The sequence below is a fragment of the Serinus canaria genome, chromosome Z, assembly GCF_022539315.1.
Source record: "Serinus canaria isolate serCan28SL12 chromosome Z, serCan2020, whole genome shotgun sequence".
In the NCBI taxonomy this organism is placed as follows: Eukaryota; Metazoa; Chordata; class Aves; order Passeriformes; family Fringillidae; genus Serinus; species Serinus canaria.
Genome location: NC_066343.1, coordinates 8458651 through 8476767, shown reverse-complemented (window position 1 = coordinate 8476767; position 18117 = coordinate 8458651). Strand labels below are relative to the sequence as shown.

The window sequence follows — 18117 nt, the reverse complement described above, 5'->3', positions numbered from 1 at the left end:
AACAGCAGCCAGAAGAGATCCTAGCTCGGGATCCCTGTCCCGACAAGGCATGCAGCTCCTGGGTCATCTTCCCATGACTGGGACAGGGGACGGGGAAGACAAGAGAAAAAAGGAAAAATGAAGTTTATTGTTTAACACTCCAGACCAGTGCTCTCACAGCTGATGTCTCCTTACACATGAAGGAATCTCCAAACATGCAATCGTTTTAAAATAACTCTCACATCACTTCTTTTCCCTCCAACACCATACTCTGCACCAGACCCTCTCATTGTGCACTGTCCTCACAGCCCACAGTGGAGCACAGCAGGTTTTAGTCCCACAACTCAGCATCCAACCAACTCCTTTCCAGGACCATGTTCCACCCTCTGGAAATCAGAACTGCCTCGACTGCCACCTCTTATCAGGATTTTACAGTTTTCTCACAGGGAATTCATGGTTTGGTTTCATTGTAAGGTCTAAAGAATTCTCAGTTACTGAACACAGCTCCTGCTACTCAGGACAACTGCCTCATTTTCATCCTTCCAGTCACTCCTCCCATTGTATCAGTTTTATCAGTATCAGCTCTCCTGCTGCCTCTCAGGGTGCTGTTACACATCCTCACACCCGGGCTACTCTGAATCTTATCCTACTCCCCAGCCAGTTACAACAAAATTCATGGTCATTTACAATACAAGAGTTATGAGTATCATTTATCAAACCCTCCCTCCCAAGAACAGATCCAGCAGTTACTGTTTCACCAAAAGTCAGTTGTTGTCCTTCATCCATTGCTCAATCCATTGCATAATCTGATCCAAATTTCTCTCTAGGTCCTCTGGAGTGTTGCTGGGTAACTGGTGTACAATTTCCTTTTTATAGGATAACACAGCTTCCTCATACAGAGTCTGAAAAATTTCGCACTGAATGTTGTCCTGCAGCTTCTTCCCTGTGTAGCCCCTGGAGAAAGAGCACCAGGAGGCAGCGTGAGGCACAGAGGCAGCCTGAGGAGGGGTTCCTGGGGCCAGGCAGTGCCACGGCAGCCCTGCCCAGGTGACACACCTGCTCTGCAGCCTGTCATACAGACAGGAGTTGTCTGTGCGCAGCACGAACACGATGTGGAACCAGCGCTCGGGGAAGAAGTCGCAGCCGTGGTAATCCACAATCACCCCTCCCTCGCTCATCCTGGCCTCCAGCTCATCCACCACCTGCACAGAGGGGCACAGAGGGGGGGCTCAGCCTCACCTGCACTGCAGAGTCCCACTGGGAGAGAGATCAGCCTCACCTGCACTGCACAGCCCCACTGAGAGAGAGATCAGCCTCACCTGCACTGCAGAGCCCCACTGAGAGAGAGATCAGCCTCACCTGCACTGCAGAGCCCCACTGAGAGAGAGATCAGCCTCACCTGCACTGCACAGCCCCATTGAGAGAGAGAGATCAGCCTCACCTGCACTGCACAGCCCCACTGAGAGAGAGAGATCAGCCTCACCTGCACTGCAGAGCCCCACTGAGAGAGAGAGATCAGCCTCACCTGCACTGCACAGAGAGAGATCAGCCTCACCTGCACTGCACAGCCCCATTGAGAGAGAGAGATCAGCCTCACCTGCACTGCACAGCCCCACTGAGAGAGAGAGATCAGCCTCACCTGCACTGCAGAGCCCCACTGAGAGAGAGAGATCAGCCTCACCTGCACTGCAGAGAGAGAGATCAGCCTCACCTGGAACTGCAGAGCCCCACTGAGAGAGAGATCAGCCTCACCTGCACTGCACAGCCCCACTGAGAGAGAGATCAGCCTCACCTGCACTGCACAGCCCCACTGAGAGAGAGATCAGCCTCACCTGCACTGCACAGCCCCACTGAGAGAGAGATCAGCCTCACCTGCACTGCACAGCCCCACTGAGAGAGAGAGATCAGCCTCACCTGCACTGCACAGCCCCACTGAGAGAGAGATCAGCCTCACCTGCACTGCACAGCCCACTGAGAGAGAGATCAGCCTCACCTGCACTGCACAGCCCCACTGAGAGAGAGATCAGCCTCACCTGCACTGCACAGCCCCACTGAGAGAGAGAGATCAGCCTCACCTGCACTGCACAGCCCCACTGAGAGAGAGAGATCAGCCTCACCTGCACTGCACAGCCCCACTGAGAGAGAGAGATCAGCCTCACCTGCACTGCACAGCCCCACTGAGAGAGAGAGAGATCAGCCTCACCTGCACTGCACAGCCCACTGAGAGAGAGAGAGATCAGCCTCACCTGCACTGCACACAGAGAGAGTGGCTCACCTGGCACTGCCCACAGATAGAGAGGGGCTCACCTGGCACTGCCCACAGATAGAGAGGGGCTCACCTGGCACTGCCCACAGATAGAGAGGGGCTCACCTGCACTGCACAGCCACAGAGAGCAGAGGGGTGGTCCTGGGGCTGCACTCACCCTGTCCTCATCCAAGATGGGGCAGTCATACTCCTCATCAAAGCCTTCATAGAGCTCTCCTGCAGCACAGAAATCACAGGTGTTTGCTGGGCACCACAGCAGCTGCCACAATGATTTACAGCTCTGTTTTCTCCTGGGAGGTTGCAGGCAAAAGGCAGAGCTCAGGGTAGAGAGCACTTTGTTTACAATTGCATGGAGGGATGAGTTTGTTATTTATTACTTAGCACCAGGTATGCTGCCACAGACATGCCTGCTGAAGTAAATTCATTTAAAGCACAGAACCACAGGTTAGTGTGGGCTGGAAGGGACCTCAAAGCCCACCCAGTGCCACCCCCTAACTGTCCCAGTGTCCAGCCTGGCCTTGGGCACTGCCAGGGATCCAGGGGCAGCCCCAGCTGCTCTGGGCACCTGTGCCAGGGCCTGCCCACCCTCACAGGGAACAATCTGTAATTCCCAAGATCCCATCCATCCCTGCCCTCTGGCAGTGGGAGCCATTCCCTGTGTGCTGTCCCTCCATCCTTCTCCCCAGTTCCCCTTCAGGCCCTGCTAGGGGCTCTGAGCTCTCCCAAAGCCCTCTCCTCTCTCACAGCCCAGCCCAGCTGTCCCAGACAGGAGTGCAGGGGCTCCCAGTGCCCGGGGCAGCCCAGCAGAGTCCCGGCCAGCCGCGTGTCCCCATGTCACAGCTGGGGGCTGCTGTCACACAGCACCTTCCTTGGCCAGGTCCCCCACGTTGACGTAGCTCAGCCCAGCTCTGGAGGCCAGCTCCTTTCCCAGCGTGGTTTTCCCAACTCCCGGCGTGCCTGCAGAACAAACCACGGCTACAGGTAAGGGGAGAGCTGCAGGTCCGCACAGACAGCCCCTAGCAGGTGACCTGGAGCCTTCTGACAGCCCACATCGGAGAGTTCACGGGATGAAAAGGGGCCAAAAAGCCGCAGGACAAAGAGAAGGCGGCGAGGGCAGTGAAACGGGAAAAGAGGGAGAGAGCTCGGACTGTGAGCAGGAACGTCCCTGACAGAGTGCGGGACCCAAGGGAAATCTGCACTCCTTGGAAAACCCTCAGCTAACACGGAGGAGCCGCACGTCCTCATGAGGGAGGGGAGCTGCAAAACCACCCCGGGCTGCGACCCACACCCCAGACCAGCCAGGCTGCTGCCTCACACCGCAACCGCCCCGGGCTGTGATGGGGCCGGGGATCGGACCCCAAATCCTGCCGGGCTGGGACCCCGCGCCCCGAATCCCCTCGGGCCGGGTCAGGGCCAGGACCCAGCACCCCGCAGCTGCCCGGGCCGCGCTGGGGCCGTGCCGTGCCCCGGTACGCACCGGTGATCAGCAGGTTAGGCCGCCTCATGGCCGCCGCACGTCGCCTTGGAGACACGTGCGCGGGGGCCTCCGCCGCCGCCGCGCGCGCCGATGGCGTCACCGCGCTGCCCGGCGCGGCGAGGACAGCTAAGAGCCGGCGGAGAGGAAGGACCCCTAGGCGCCGTGTGAGGGGACGCGGCCGGGCCGGGCTGAGAGCGCAGCGCCGGGAGCTGCCCGGGACACCGGGAGGAGTCACACGGGGCTCGCCCTGCCCCCGGAGCACCCTGGCACTCCGAGCCACGGGGCACCCAGTCCCCTGGCCTTGGCTCTCCGGCCGGGCTCGGCGGGAGGCTCTCCCGGCCGAGGATGTCCGGCAGCGGCCCAGGACGGCCGGCGGAGGTGGGTGTGGGGAAGGGGCTCTCGGCGGCCCTGTCGTTCCTCCGTGGGCTCTGTATTTGTGCTGTTTCAGGAGGCGTTGTTCTGATTTTTGCTGGGAGAGATTCGGTTTGGTGTTCCTGCGTGCGGGAGGGACACCCTGCTTTCACGGGGGTGTTGCGGGTGACTGTGAAATTCGGCCCTACGCGGTGAGTCTGGCAATGACGGTGCCGGGGCCGCCGCTCTGTCCCGGGCACGGGGCGAGGGACAATCGCAGCTTGTCAGAGAAGCTCCCGCTGAGTCACAAGGTGCAGGAGGGACCCCCAAAATCCTCCGTAAACTGCCCCGCACCCCCCGGCTTTCCAAACTCTCAGAGAGGGGACTGAAACGAGAGCTGGAACGAGTGAGCAGTGCTGCAGAGAATAGGAAAGACACGGTGAGACATGTAAGGACATGTCTGAGAAAGAGATCTCCAGGACAGGGTGTTGATCTGGACACTCTCAGTCACAGGAGGGAATCTCAGATCCTCGGGGTGCAGTCTGTGGGTTGGGGAGCATGAGATCCGTGCACGACGTGCCTCTCACACACAAAAACATCCGAGAAGCAGCCGTGTAATATACTCTGAGGGAAGCAGACTTTTCCTTTCAAAGTGGACTCTTTCCTTTCCCTTTCACTAGGGACAGATAGGAATCTGCAGAGGCTCCTGCTCCCCTGGGATGGCAGGAATCACCTCTGACAATGTTCCCTGCCTCACAGAGGCTCCCTGGGGCCTGGGGTCCCAGCCCTGGTCCAGCCCAGGGGGATTTGGGGTGTGGGGCCTGGGCCCCATCCCAGCCCAGGGCGGTCATGTTGTGAAGAGGAGAGAGCCCCAAAACCTGCCATAATCTACCCCAAACCCCAGCTTCCCTGCCCCTCAGAGAGTGCAGCTGGGTCTGGTGCCAGCCCCAGAGCTGGCCAGGGGGACAGGACTGTGCCCATGGCACTGAGCCTCGTCCTGCAGCCCTGGGGCTGCCAAACAGATGTGTTTGATAATGACCAGACAAAGAGATCTCAGCCAGAATTGTTCTGTACACCATAACCACTGCTCTAGTGTGCTGTGCAGCCACAGCTGAAATGTGAATTACACAAGCAGTGGGAATGTGAAGGAAAGGCTGGCCTTTATGTCTTGGAGGTGTTTTCCAGCCTTGGTGCCTCTGTGACTCTGAGCGTTGGGGTGGCTGTGTGACAGCTGCAAAAACAGCCACAGAGCAGAGTGAGTGACCTTCCTCAGCCAGGCTGTGTGCCCATGGCTCTGCACTGCCTGCAGCAGTGGCCCTCAGATCACATCCTCCCCCTGCAGCAGGAATCCCACATCCCCCAGGAAGGGAAGCATCAGGAGATGCTGCTGTTAAAATTTGGGACGGGGCTTTTCCAGTCTGAAGTGCTGCCCTGCCAGTCAGATGTGCCCAGGCTGTGCCAGCTCAGCAGCTCTGCAGAAGCTCTCCGTGGTGTCACTTGGTTTGTGGTTGCTCTGGGGATTTGTCCAGCTCTGCCACAGCTTCAGCTGCCTCTGAGGATATGGAACTTTGGGATGGAGGAGTCAGGCTGGTTTCAGCATTATTCACCCCAAAAGTGAATAATGCTGAAACTGAGAGTGCCAGCTCTCTGCTGTGTTGGCTCAGGGTTTCACAGTGTCTGTGCTGCACTCCCATGTTCACCGTGGGGCGTTGGCACCCAGCCTGCTGCCCCACACCGAGGGGCTGCCACAGCCCCTGTGGTGTTACTGGGGCTGAGCCTGCCTCCCTGGCCCAGTGGGGTGTTCCTCTAATCCAGAATCAAACCCTGCTGCTGCTGCTGCTGCTGCTGCTGTTCAGCACTGCTCCTTGTCCTGGCACGGGCTCTGGTTCAGCCCAAGCTGCCCAGAGCAGCAAACACTCCCTAATTTCACTGTACTGCCTCAATAACTGTCCTCTGCCAAATGTTTCTAACCTTGATGCACAAATGTTTGCATTGCAAATATTTTTTAAAAGTGGGGGAAAAGTGCCACATACTGAAGACCACACAGAGAGTGTGAACATTACCATCATATAAAAGTGTTCTGAGTAAGCTGACACTGCTCTTCCATTAATCTTTAATTCTTTAGGTTGGATGTGTGTTCATGGAGTTCTCACCTTGTTCTGATTTGCCATTTTGCTGCAGAATACTCCTGGCACAATGATGCAGCTTTCTGTTTCATACAGAAGAATCATGGAACCCCACACCGGCTGTGGTTGGAAGGACCAGAGCCCACCCAGTGCCACCCCTGCCATGGCAGGGACACCTCCCACTGTCCCAGGCTGCTCCCAGCCCCCGTGTCCAGCCTGGCCTTGGGCACTGCCAGACTTTGACAAAACTAGCTCTGCCCAGCTGAGGGCAGGAGGGCGCTGCGTTCCTACCCAACGGTTTGTGTTCCTGCAGGTGGCAGAGTGGCTGGCACATCCCTTTGATGGCTTCCTCGGGAGCACGGGCCCCTGTGCCACCGCCGTGAGGCCGCGGAGGGGCGGCGCCGGCAGAGCCCGCGGGCAGCAGCAGAGAGCCCCGAGCCCCGGGGCGGAGAAGAGCCGAGCCACAGCTCCTCCCAGGAAGAGAGCCAAGCCGGGAGCTGCGGATCCGCCCTGCGCCCAGCCGGGCCGCAGCCAGGCCCAGGAGGAGCTGCCGTGGGTGGAGAGATACAGGCCTGAGAGCCAGGTGTGAGAGCTGTGCTGGGCCAGCACGGGGCTGTGCCTCTGCCCCGACCTCCCTGCACACCCTGCTGCTGGAGCACAGGGCTGCTGGGTCTTTGGTGGATTCACTGCCTGCCAGACCCCAGAGAGCTCTCTGTCTGTAGCAGACACACGTTCCCCCAGGCTTCCTGAGCTGGAAAGCTGCTTGGGAGGTGCTGTTTCCTGTCAGGCCACTTGCAAACTCTCAGACCTGTTACTGAACTCCAGACACATCTAGTCCAAGAACTGGGGAAACCCAGCAATGTGGGATTTGCAGAAGTTACAAAAGCCTCTGCAGAATTAGAGTAAAAAAAGTAAAAAGGACTAGCTCCAGCAAGAGCCATGGAGTATCCTGACACAGACAAAATTGCAGTGTTACCACTTAAAGAATAGTAAATAGTTCATGATTTCCTGACTGCAAGGAATGGAAAACTGATTGTTTGAGAAAACAGGATTAGATGATCATCCTTAACTGTGGCATTGCTTCTGCATGGCACACACATAACTGGAGCACACAGCATGTCTGTTGATATTTTATCCAGCATTTATTCTGTCCTTTAATTTCATCATTGGAAACTAGGAGTTTGATATATAACTTTCACATATTTTAACCTTGTTTCAGAATGACCTCGCTGTGCAAAAGAAGAAAATTGAGGAAGTTGAAACCTGGTTAAAAACACACATATTTCAGAGGCAGCCAAAGCAGGTAAACTTGCTAAAATTGTAGCTGGAGGCATCAAACCATACAAACGAGCTGGATGCAATTTCAAGTTCAGAGAGAAACCTCAACTGAGGGTGATAGCAACTGTGTATCTTGTGCATTGTAAGAAATACTCTCAGAATGTAGGTGACAGCTTGTACATTTATTTTGGGCTTATGCTCCTAAGAGATGGATTCTGATTTTGCTCACAAATACTGTTTTCTGGCATCCAGTCACAGATCACAACTCTTCAATATGTGCTTGGAGCTGCATTTTATCAGCCAGGTTGATTTTTAAGTCTTGTGACAAATTTCCAGTTGCACTGAGCTGGTGTAAGGATGGCGAGGATGTTTTTAATCTCAATTGATAAGAGACATTCTTAGACACAAATTGCCAGCCTTGCCTAGTGCTTTCCAGAGCTGGTTCTTCACGTGAGTGTCTGTTGTGTTGGCAGTCAGATGCAGTTTATTTGGCAGAGGCATTAGGAACTGAGCAAGGCTCTCAGAGTCCTGGCCTGGTTTTCTCTGTCTAAGTACTCAGCAGGTGAATTAACAGCAGAAAATGTGTGGCTGGGGTTTCACTGGGAGAGAGGATCACTACCAGAGAAACAGGAAAAGCTCAACCAGTATTCATCCTTAGCCAACTGTCAGTCTTTATTTGTCACATCTGTGATTATGTTTTGTATCTCTGTGTCAGGGTGGCTCTGTCTTGCTGCTGACTGGCCCTCCTGGCTGTGGAAAAACTGCAACCCTGCAAATTCTAGCCAGAGATCTTGGCCTTCAGGTGCAAGAATGGACCAACCCACTCTCTTTAGACTTCACAAAGGAAGAACTGAGGAGCATGCTTGGCCATGGTAAGTATGTTGGGGGTTTGTCTTTTTAACCTTTTATTTCCCCTTCCAGTTACTTTTGTGGGTTTTCTATCTTGTATTTTTGTTTCATTTCTGTCACATATGAAATCAGATCTGCATCCATGTAAGTCATTCCTCAGTGTTTAATGAGAATCTTTCTGTGGCTTTTATCTGGATAGCGATTTACGTTATTTTACAGTGTTTAGTCCAAAATGATTGACAATTCAAATCAGTATAGAGAGCTCTGTAATATCCTGGATGGAATCTGAACCAAATAAATGAAAACAGGTAAGTGTCCCTGTCTGGATCCTCAGAATTTCACCCTTTAAAAATTCTCCTCTGTTTGTCACATGTTTGCCAAAGGCCTTGTTCAGTGCTGCTCTTAGAAAATAACACGGGTGGGTATTAGTTCATGTGGGTATTTATATTTTACTTGGTATAATATAGAATACATATTTTTAATTAGTTTTCTTTTTCAGACTCAAATTTTCATACGTTTCCGAGTCAGGCCCAAGCAGCTCTCTTTCAAGATTTTCTATTAAGAGCAAATAAGTATAACAAACTTCAGATGCTTGGGGAGTCCTCAGAAAATGATAAAAAGCTTATTCTTATTGAAGTAAGTGAAAACTTGTGCAATGTTGTGTTTAAAACAGTACCTTTTGTTGCAATATTGTCATGCTGGCTGGCTTCAGATACTGGATTGGTGTTTGCCAAAGTTAGCCTGCTTTACTGCAAATGAGATCTTCCTTGCAGCTTGTGTCTCTGCAGCACTCCAGAGCCATGTCCTACCTGTAGTTAGTTATGCCACAGAGACAAGTAGTGAGGCAGAAATGCATAACAGAGTATCAAAAAGCAGAGCGATATTGAGAAGTCATTGCCACATTTCTGGATGATTTAATTTCTAGAAATATGTATGTGTATAAACAGGAAGAGTGGAAAACACACCACTGTTCCTGGTCTTTAGTGATGCAGGAGAGTGTAGGGGACTCTTGAGAATGAACACAAGCAGGAACAGTTGAAATTTAGCACTTTCTCCCTGGTTTTACACAGGTGTGTTCAGGGCATGGTGTGAACTGAGGGTTTGTGGGCAGGTACAGGACAAGGCTTTATTTGTACTTGTGTAGAAGTGTGCAACACTTCTACAATTGTTCAACAGCAATTTCTTTCTGAACTTTTCAATTCTTTTCCCAAGGGAAATTTTAGAAGTTGGTAGCCAGGTTGTCAAGACCAAAGCAGACAGAAATTCTGTAAGGTAACGTGATGTTCTGTAGAATTTAGGAAGCAGAGTCTCATGAGACTTGTCTTTATTGAGTCACCTTCTGGTGCAGGTCCTGTCACATCTCACATGGTTCCTGCCCTCTTCCCCAGGGGAGCTGCTTCCTGGAGTGTTTGTCCTCTGGGTGAAACTCCTGTCTTCAGGCAGTGTCATCACCCAAGGCTGTGTCTAGGGAACTGAGACAGCAGGAAAACATTTATTTGTGGATGATCATTTTCCTTAATGAGACACACTGTGCGTTGGGTTTGTTTCCCCCTGCTGCTCCTCTGACTGTCTTCAGTGTCAGCTGTGTTTAAATGTAGTTGACAGCAAGCAAACCAGGAGTTAAAAATGTGTGGCAATGTAGTCTGCCATGAGGATCAGTCTGTGGAGGAGAGTATTTACATCTGAATGTCGTGACAGCAGCTCTTTGTTTTGGACAGGACATTCCTAACCAATTCTACCGAGATCCTGGCAGCCTGCATGAAATCCTCAGGTCAGTGGCAAAAGAGTTGTTAATATTTAACGACTGGCAAAGCTGCAGTTGATATTAATCACATTTGGTTGTTCTGCCATGCAGGAGCTTTGTTCGTAGGAGTAGGTGCCCCCTCGTCTTCATAATCTCAGATAACTTCAGTGGAGACAGCAACCAGAGGTCACTGTTCCCCGCTGAAATTGTAGAGGAGTTGTGTATATGCAACATTAGGTGAGACCTTCTACCTCATTAAAACGTGGTACTGATAACTGAGAGGTTAGAAACTAATTAATTTGTTTTTATTGAATTCAACAGTTTCAAGCCTGTTGCACCAACAAATATGATGAAAGTTCTCAATCGAATAGCTGCAGCAGAAGCCTGTATGGTAAGTGGTCAAAGCTCTTAACTTGTCTGCAGGGCTAGGACCATATTAAAATGTTATTTTTCTTAGTGTATTTGATCTTTGATAGCAGAGCCCCACATCTCCCCAGATTAAAAAAACTTTTTCCCCAGGGCAACAGAAGCAAGGAACAAGCTGGAAAGATACCTTGGTTTTAAGATCAGTTTCACTTGATCTGTAGTCCAAGTGTACAAAATTGCTTCTGAGAACTGCTCTGGTTATTACAGTAACTATATAAAGGAAACAAATAATAGGAAGAGATATAATCTTTCATGTATCCAGTGAGGCCAGAAGAGGTCATGAACCTAAATCTTATATTGTTCCTGAATGGTATTGATTACAGGCAGTATCATATTGAATGACACCTTGCAAAGAGTTATGTGCATTTTTCTCTTTAATATTGTTATATGAATTGAGACATATTGTTATATGAATTGTGCTGAAATGAATTAAGTTTGTTAAAGTTTGCAGACTTCTGTGGTTTGAGCACATGGTGGGTGCTCATGTGTCTGTTCATGGTGCGTGTCGGGGTGGGTTCCCAGAGACATGTTTAAATACTCCTTTTCCTGCTCTTCTATTGCTTTCAGTATTGCTGTTTTTCCTTGTAGAACAGAGAGAATTACACCCCTGATAGAACTTCTCTGGAGTTGCTTTGCAGAGGTTGTTCAGGTGACATAAGAAGTGCAATAAACAGCCTTCAGTTTTCCTCTACAAAAGGTAAAAATTAAGGTTTTGTTAGGTGAAGTGATACTTTGACCATTCCTGCTGAAAACATGTTCTGTTCACAGCTGCAGCACAGGTGGGTGAGTGGCAGAAACATTCTGGACACGCTTCTGTGGAGCAGGAATAAACACAGGCTGTGTGGGGGTGTGAGTGGGCTCAGCTGCTGCAGGCTGGGCTTAAACCATGGCACGTGAGCATGTGCTGATGTGATTTGATTAAATGCCCCCTTTTCTTCCTGGCATCTCTGCTCTTTGTGTTTGCTGTTCCCAGTTTCTATGATGCAGCCTTAGTTTGAAAGGGATACTTTGATTGCTTGGTTTCTGCATTTCCCAAACTGCTGATTTTATGAGCATTTTGCAGGTCAGTAGTTGTTAAGGAACCGGTGTATGTGAGTTGCATTTTTAAAAGTTGCACTCTGACGTGTGTTGCTCATTCTCAGCACTGTGAAATGGTGACATAATTTACATTAAACTTAGGCCTAAGGAAACAGACTCAGCAGTTGTCTTCTGCTATATGTGGTAGAGCTAGTAATGGTATTGTTTCTGTCACACATTTTTTTCCTCCCGTTTGCTTTGCAAATATCAAATGCGCTGATGGAATACAAGATTAAAGGTAGTTTCAAGCCCATTTTTTCAAAAGGGAGCGTTTACTTTGAGTTTAGGGTATATTGAAATTAGCTGGGCAGTGTTAGTTATGTTACACAAGGCAGAGAGTAAAGTTTCTACATTTAACCTGCAGATGTTGAAGGTCAATGATTCTGATGATGTCTTCAGGTGTACCAGGCTTGGATTGTTCTGTGTGACTCAGAAAAACAGAGGATTGCTCTCAGTGGGGTGATTATGCCATTAGTATGAGTGAATATTAGATTGGTGATATCTGAGAAGAGCATACAGCATCTCAGTGCTGGACACATCCTCCAGAAAATCTAAATAATGTTAAAATAACCAGTTTGTGCAGTTTTAATAAGTTACCTTAGAAATTTAAAACCATGATAGTTAGAGCTGGGGAGAAAATAAAGGCAGAGCTTCTGGTGTGTGGACTGTTGGAGTCACAGCACACTGAGCATTGTCCTTTCACATTTTCCCTAGCATTGAGGAGGTGTTTGAATAGAACATCTGTAGCTGTGCAGGTGTTTCAGTGAGGTGGGTGATACTGTGCAAATCTGGGAGATTCCCCATCTCCTTGCTGGTCTCCTGAACATGCAGCATTTGTTTTTTATGTACATAAAGTGTGATTCTTCATGTGTGTGTCTGTGTGAGCACCACTGATACATTCATTTTGTAACACTATTAATGGGTAGAATAGATCCATGGTAATTGTGGGAGAAAAGGAAAACAAATACCTAAAGGATCATTTATCTTAGCTCAGTAAGGAACATTCAAATGCCAAAAAATGAAATTGTGGGTGAAAAATTTCAAGTTTGTTAACTTAGAGTAGAATAAGGGTTTTATTTCATGAAGCTCAAAACTTTGTGGAAGATAGTAGGCAGTTGGAAGAATCACCTAAATGAAAGATTTTCTTTGCCACTTTATATTTCAGGGAGGGAGGTTATTGTACAGATAATGCCAGTAGAAGACAAAACTGATAGGGAAATAGGATGTAACTGAAATAGCAGTATGCAACTGAAATAAAATTTACAATTACTTGTATTGTGTGCGTTATAAACATGAAATTTAAACGTGGTCAGGTGGGGAATGTGTCAGAACTACAAGGGATAAGCCTGAAAGTTTTTTTCAAAGACAGCTGTTTGTTGTTCAGAAAAGTACTTGGTACTTCAGCTGTGGCTTAAGGGACAGAAGTGGAATGAAGGTAATGAATGATGCTAATTTAGGTGCCTGAGTTGTGTTCCTAATAAATGAGTTTTCTCATAGTGCTCCCATTGATACAGCCTGTTCTGTTCCTTTCATTAGTACTGTTCACACAGAACATGAGCAGCATCACAAGAGAAAACTTCTCAGATTCATGTACTCTGTCTTGTTTTTATTTTTTATTGGATTAATAGGCTGCTCCTTGGAGAAAGAATTTTGGTCAAAGAAGAAGAAGCAGAGCTCCACAATAAAATGTGATGAAATAGGAGTATCCAAAGTAAGAAAGAAAAGTAAATGTGATGCCTCAGAAGACCAGGAGATACAAGCAATTGGTGGCAAGGATGCATCCATTTTTCTCTTCCATGCTCTGGGGAAAATTATTTATTGCAAAAGTAAGAAAACTTTGACTTACTCTCCCTTTCAGTGGGCAAAGCATGTCGGCTGCTACTAGCTGGAGTTGCTAAAGTAAGGCTTTGGATGGGCTCTGTCTGGGATGTTTGGTCAGTCACAACAGCACAAAATCAGCTCCATCAGGGTCCCTCATGCCACTGGCTGGGCACATTTTGGTAGCAATTCCCAGCACTGGCTCCAAAACCAACTGAGAAGTAGTGAGGTGAGGGAATACAAAAATTACTTTGTTAGGTTTGTTGTATGGAGCTTAATGCAGCGAATTGTGTGTTGATGACTGTGTAGTATTGGCTATAATAATTAAGGACCTGTCCCAGAGCTTTCTGGGAATGGAAAAGGCTGTCATTTACTGCTGGTGGAGCTGACAGTTGCTAACATTTGTGACCATAAAGCCTGTGCAATCCCTTTCAGGAGAAGCAGTGTCAGAAGCAGAGTGCCCTCAGCTGCCTGCCCACCTGTCCGCACACCGCCGCGACACCTTGCTCATCCAGCCTGAGGTACTGCTGCAGTGGCCCCAGGAGCTCAGCTGGGCCCCACGGGAGTGCTTCACATCCTCAGCCACGGGGGGCTCCTTCCTGCTCTCACTGGGTGGGCCTGCAGCCTGACTTAGGGAATCACTCACCTGGCAGGGAGCACTGGGGCAAACCAGGCCCTTGTGTCTGGGCATCCCAGCACAGGCCATGTGTTCCAGCTCCCTGACCTAGATGTATCACAGCTTTTTGTACAAGGGTCCTTCTCCTTATCCACCTGTAAAATCCAAACTTTTCTTCTTCCTGACAGGACATTGTGGAGAAATCACATATGTCTGGAAGCATGTTCAATCTGTACCTTCACCAGAACTACGTGGACTTTTTTTCTGACATAGATGATGTAGTGAGAGCCAGTGAATATTTGAGCACTGCTGATGTCCTTTGCAGTAACTGGAGTGTAAGTGTCATCTTTGTGTAGGCACACACTTGTCTTTAAGTACTTTGACACCGAGCCTCTGGACTTTGCACTGTGTTTTTGGGAGTTTGCTGCAAACTTTGGGTGTGAGTGATTTGAATTGTTAACCAATGCTAAAGTACATCAGCTGCAGAAGAGATGCAGAGCCATTGTTTTGTCCAGCTTCTGTCAGCATTTTACTGCAATGGGTTGTAGACTTTGTAGGTTACTCTACAAAGTATTTTTGAGTAGGATATGTTTCTGCTAAGAAGGAATCAAGCTATTTCTTTTTTCTCAGCTGCGTCGAATACAAGTTTTGCAGTAATCTAAACTCCAGAAAGCTGTGCATGCTGTGCCACTGTGTGTGTTTCACTGTGCAGATGAGCTGCCTGGAGCTCACCCAAGGCCCTGTTTCTCTCTCAGGCACGGCTGGTGATGGAGAGCTACAGTGCCTCCGTGGCCACCCGGGGGGTGATCCACTCCAACACCTCCAGGGCCTTTGCCCACCAGCAGGGGGGCATGGGCTTCCGACCCTTACACAAACCCCAGTGGTTTTTGATCAACAAAAAGGTAATCCTTGATTTTGCTTTTTTCTTAATTCCTTTTCCCATAAGGTGTGACTGTTGAGTAGTATAGATCAAATGTGATCACTAACTTGCTAAACTTGTCAAATACCCTATTTTGAGATAATCTGGTCCTATAAAGCACTTGCTAGAAGAGCAGTCTGCATCACTCCTTTAATGTAAAAATAAATTGGAGGCCAGTAACAAAGTCTGATGCCTGTGTCCAAGCTGGCATGGTCCTGAGAGAGTCTTAGTCCTAAATAAATAGAAAGACAACTAAGTACTGTTAAGTATTTCTAGAACTGAGTCTGGTTTTGTGCAGTTTGAAGCACATTGAACTGTTGTATAAGTGTAAGAAATGTTTGCTGTTATGGTTTATATGTTTATCAGAAATAGCTTGCTCAGGAGACACGGCAGGTCTTGGCATGTTTTTACTTTTGAACTGATATGTTGGCAAAAAGCATTGGCCTGGGTGGGCTGGGAATTGTGTAGTCAAGGAATATGTTTGGTTTTTTTAAATGCCCAGTAAAAGGCAAAGTTGAAGGATTCTACCATTTTTAAGATTGGCATGGTAACTGCTTACCTTTTCTTTATCTGGTCTCATTTTTCAGTAGTTCCCTGTAACAGGCAGCAAGGAAGTCTGTGTGTTATGCTACAGAACATCTACATTCTTAATGTTTTACCAGGTTTTTCACTTGTGTTACCCCATCTCTTACAGTATCAGGAAAATTGCATTGCTGCAAAATCTCTGTTCTCAAGCTTCTGTTTACCACCTGAGTGCCTTCAGACAGAGCTGCTGCCTTATCTTGCTATGTTAGCAAACCCAATGAGAAACCAAGGTAAGATGGATCAAGGTAACTCTTGATCTTGGACTCTTTTTGCAGTTGAAACATACTGCAAATTTCATAAGCCACAAGGTCAATACTATTTATGTTTTTGCCTAAGCATAAAACATTATCCTGGCAGATGTTATGTAGGTGATGCCCAAGGATGCTTCCACTACCACAGCCAAAATTGAAGCTGCCCTGGTAGCTTGGGCAAGCTGTAGTGGTTAAGGTGCTCTCCAGAATTAGGCCTTTGATTATATGTGCTGGAGGATTTGAAGAGAAGGGTTTTGGAAACCCAGCAGCCAATATTGACTAGATCTTCATTGCTTACTGATACCCTTATGAGAAGACAAAGGACTCTGCATGATTGAATGAGAATCAAGCAAAAGCCATTCATTCAACTCTAAACATGGTTTATATTCACTTCTTGTCTTGGTCTACACAGCCATGCATTGTTTGATTGGCAGCTCTGCTTTGTCCACGAGGCAGCACACATCTTTTTATTAATCCAATTGCTAGAAGCTGTAAGCATCATTTTACTGGGTTGACACTCCTTGTCTGTTACCATCTTTTCTGCCTCTTCTTTCTTCTTGCAGCATCAGCTTTTTTATCCACAAAGATGACCTCATTCTTTAGTTCCAGAAGGTTAGGCTGGTTCATGTAGTACACATCCATTTTCCTGTGACTATGATCCTACACCTTTCCAGTAATAGCAACACACAACAGCTCAAAAAAGCCTTTCACAGATAAAAGAAGCAAAAATAAAAGCTTGCAGTGCATTAAAAAAAAAAAAGCTAAATCTGAGATAATCCATTAGCAAATAGGTAATGCAGAAAAATTTACTTTGTGGGGTGCATAATGCAAACATTAGTATTTAGAGAGCTGGGTCACTTATGCTGTTGTTAATTGTTTCTAATAAAAAGCATCGTGTCTTAACTAGGCCTTGACATCTGCATGAGTGAATTTTGTAGGCTGTTGGAAACCAGCTCTACATGATAAATACACAGACGGTGAATGTCAGGGAATTGGAATTTTGTGTGTAGGCCATCTGTACATGTGTTGTGGTAAGCTGTAACAGTTTGGGGGGAGAAAAAGTTACATGCACCATGTTTTCATATCTAAAATATTTCAAATATATTCAGGAATACTCGACCAAGGTCAGTGTTTATTTTCTGGTATGCTCAGCTGTCTGTTCATACCTGATATGATACTGGTGGCTCTTTGTTCTTAGCTCAGATTGCTTTTATCCAAGATGTGGGGAGGCTGCCACTGAACAGACATTTTGGGAGGTAAGCTGAACTTTGTAGTTACAAAGTGAAACTGTGTCATATTTGAAGGGGAATAACCCTTTCATTACATAAGTCTGCCATGTGACATTCAAAGACAAAGTATTTTTTAAGGTTTATTCAATCTGAAATTAGGTAGCTGCGCTGATTTCATCTGGTAGAAGTTCTGCCTGTAAGGCTACTTGGAGTGCAGCTTTGTCCAGAGTGCGTGGTTTCTCGTCAGGCTGTAGCTGCTGACTGCTGGAAACCCAGGTGTTCCCTTGGGGCTGCAGTGCCCTCCTCACAGGCTGTGTGTGCAGCCTCAGGTGACATGGCACCAGGAGCTCTGTTGTGACTCTTGTGAGCCCTCTGAATCAGAGACACCACTGACCCCAGCAGAGCCTCAGCTACACTAATATTGCTGTGATGCCCCTGGAATTTAAAAAGTGTTTAATTGGTGTGGTTTGAGCAAAGAATCAACTTCACAGCTGCAGTGAGACAAACTCCTAACTAGCACATAGTTCATTGAGGCATCTGACAGAGCATCTCCTGCTTGTCCCTGGTGTTGCTGCTGAGTTTAACTGTGAATTTCCAAGCTGTATTTCCAGGAACCACCCTTTCCCCTGCTGTTGCATTAAAAGCCCTTTTGTTGTTAGTCAGGGAGGAAGGAAGGTGTCCCTAAGGTGTGTATTTCTTTGTAATCCCCCTGGTCTGTGCCACAAGGTGTGACGTTTCTCAAATTAACTGTAACTTCCTTGTGCCTTTTAAGTTCCCCTGCAGCATACCTGTGGATACTGACATTTTTTATGTGCATTAATAAGTTGGTGGGGTGTCACAATGTGTGATCCGAGGGGTGATGCCCTGCTGGCAGCACTGCCATCCTTCTCCATCTGTTCAGCAGTACAGAGAAATGCAGGTGTGCTGCTAGAGAGCGCGGTGTGTTCCTGAGCAGCGCCTGCAGTGCCTCTGCCGGAGGCAGTGAGGTTCTGCCGGGCCCTGGGAGCAGCCTGGGCCGTGCTCAGGGTGCTGCTCCCGGTGCTCCGCAGGCTGCAGCTGGAGGCTCTGGGTGACAAGGACCCCGGCGTGCCGGAGCTGTCCCACGGGGACGGCGACCCCGAGGAGC

The 18117-nt window shown here is 48.5% G+C and overlaps 2 protein-coding genes across 2 annotated transcripts in view; one reads left to right on the top strand and one right to left on the bottom strand.

The window, feature by feature from the left end:
• Window positions 1-106: 106 nt before the first annotated feature.
• Window positions 107-3823, bottom strand: AK6 (adenylate kinase 6). The gene is made up of 5 exons (XM_030236813.2): window positions 3723-3823; window positions 3110-3202; window positions 2403-2461; window positions 1036-1181; window positions 107-933 (listed from the first exon to the last, which is right to left on the bottom strand). The coding sequence occupies exons 1-5, from the start codon at window positions 3748-3750 to the stop codon at window positions 744-746; spliced, it is 516 nt and encodes a 171-aa protein (XP_030092673.1). The 5' UTR covers window positions 3751-3823; the 3' UTR covers window positions 107-743.
• A 56-nt stretch (window positions 3824-3879) lies between these two features.
• RAD17 (RAD17 checkpoint clamp loader component) overlaps window positions 3880-18117 on the top strand; it is a 14873-nt gene continuing 635 nt past the window's right edge. Inside the window, exons 1-16 of the mRNA XM_050986940.1 lie at window positions 3880-4100; window positions 6513-6782; window positions 7419-7502; window positions 8193-8349; window positions 8826-8962; window positions 10045-10097; window positions 10182-10307; window positions 10392-10461; window positions 11085-11193; window positions 13202-13399; window positions 13827-13912; window positions 14196-14342; window positions 14763-14909; window positions 15621-15741; window positions 16961-17018; window positions 18041-18115. Coding sequence (XP_050842897.1) covers window positions 4068-4100; window positions 6513-6782; window positions 7419-7502; window positions 8193-8349; window positions 8826-8962; window positions 10045-10097; window positions 10182-10307; window positions 10392-10461; window positions 11085-11193; window positions 13202-13399; window positions 13827-13912; window positions 14196-14342; window positions 14763-14909; window positions 15621-15741; window positions 16961-17018; window positions 18041-18115 — 1871 coding nt within the window. The 5' untranslated portion in view covers window positions 3880-4067. The remainder of the gene's footprint in view (window positions 4101-6512; window positions 6783-7418; window positions 7503-8192; window positions 8350-8825; window positions 8963-10044; window positions 10098-10181; window positions 10308-10391; window positions 10462-11084; window positions 11194-13201; window positions 13400-13826; window positions 13913-14195; window positions 14343-14762; window positions 14910-15620; window positions 15742-16960; window positions 17019-18040; window positions 18116-18117) is intronic.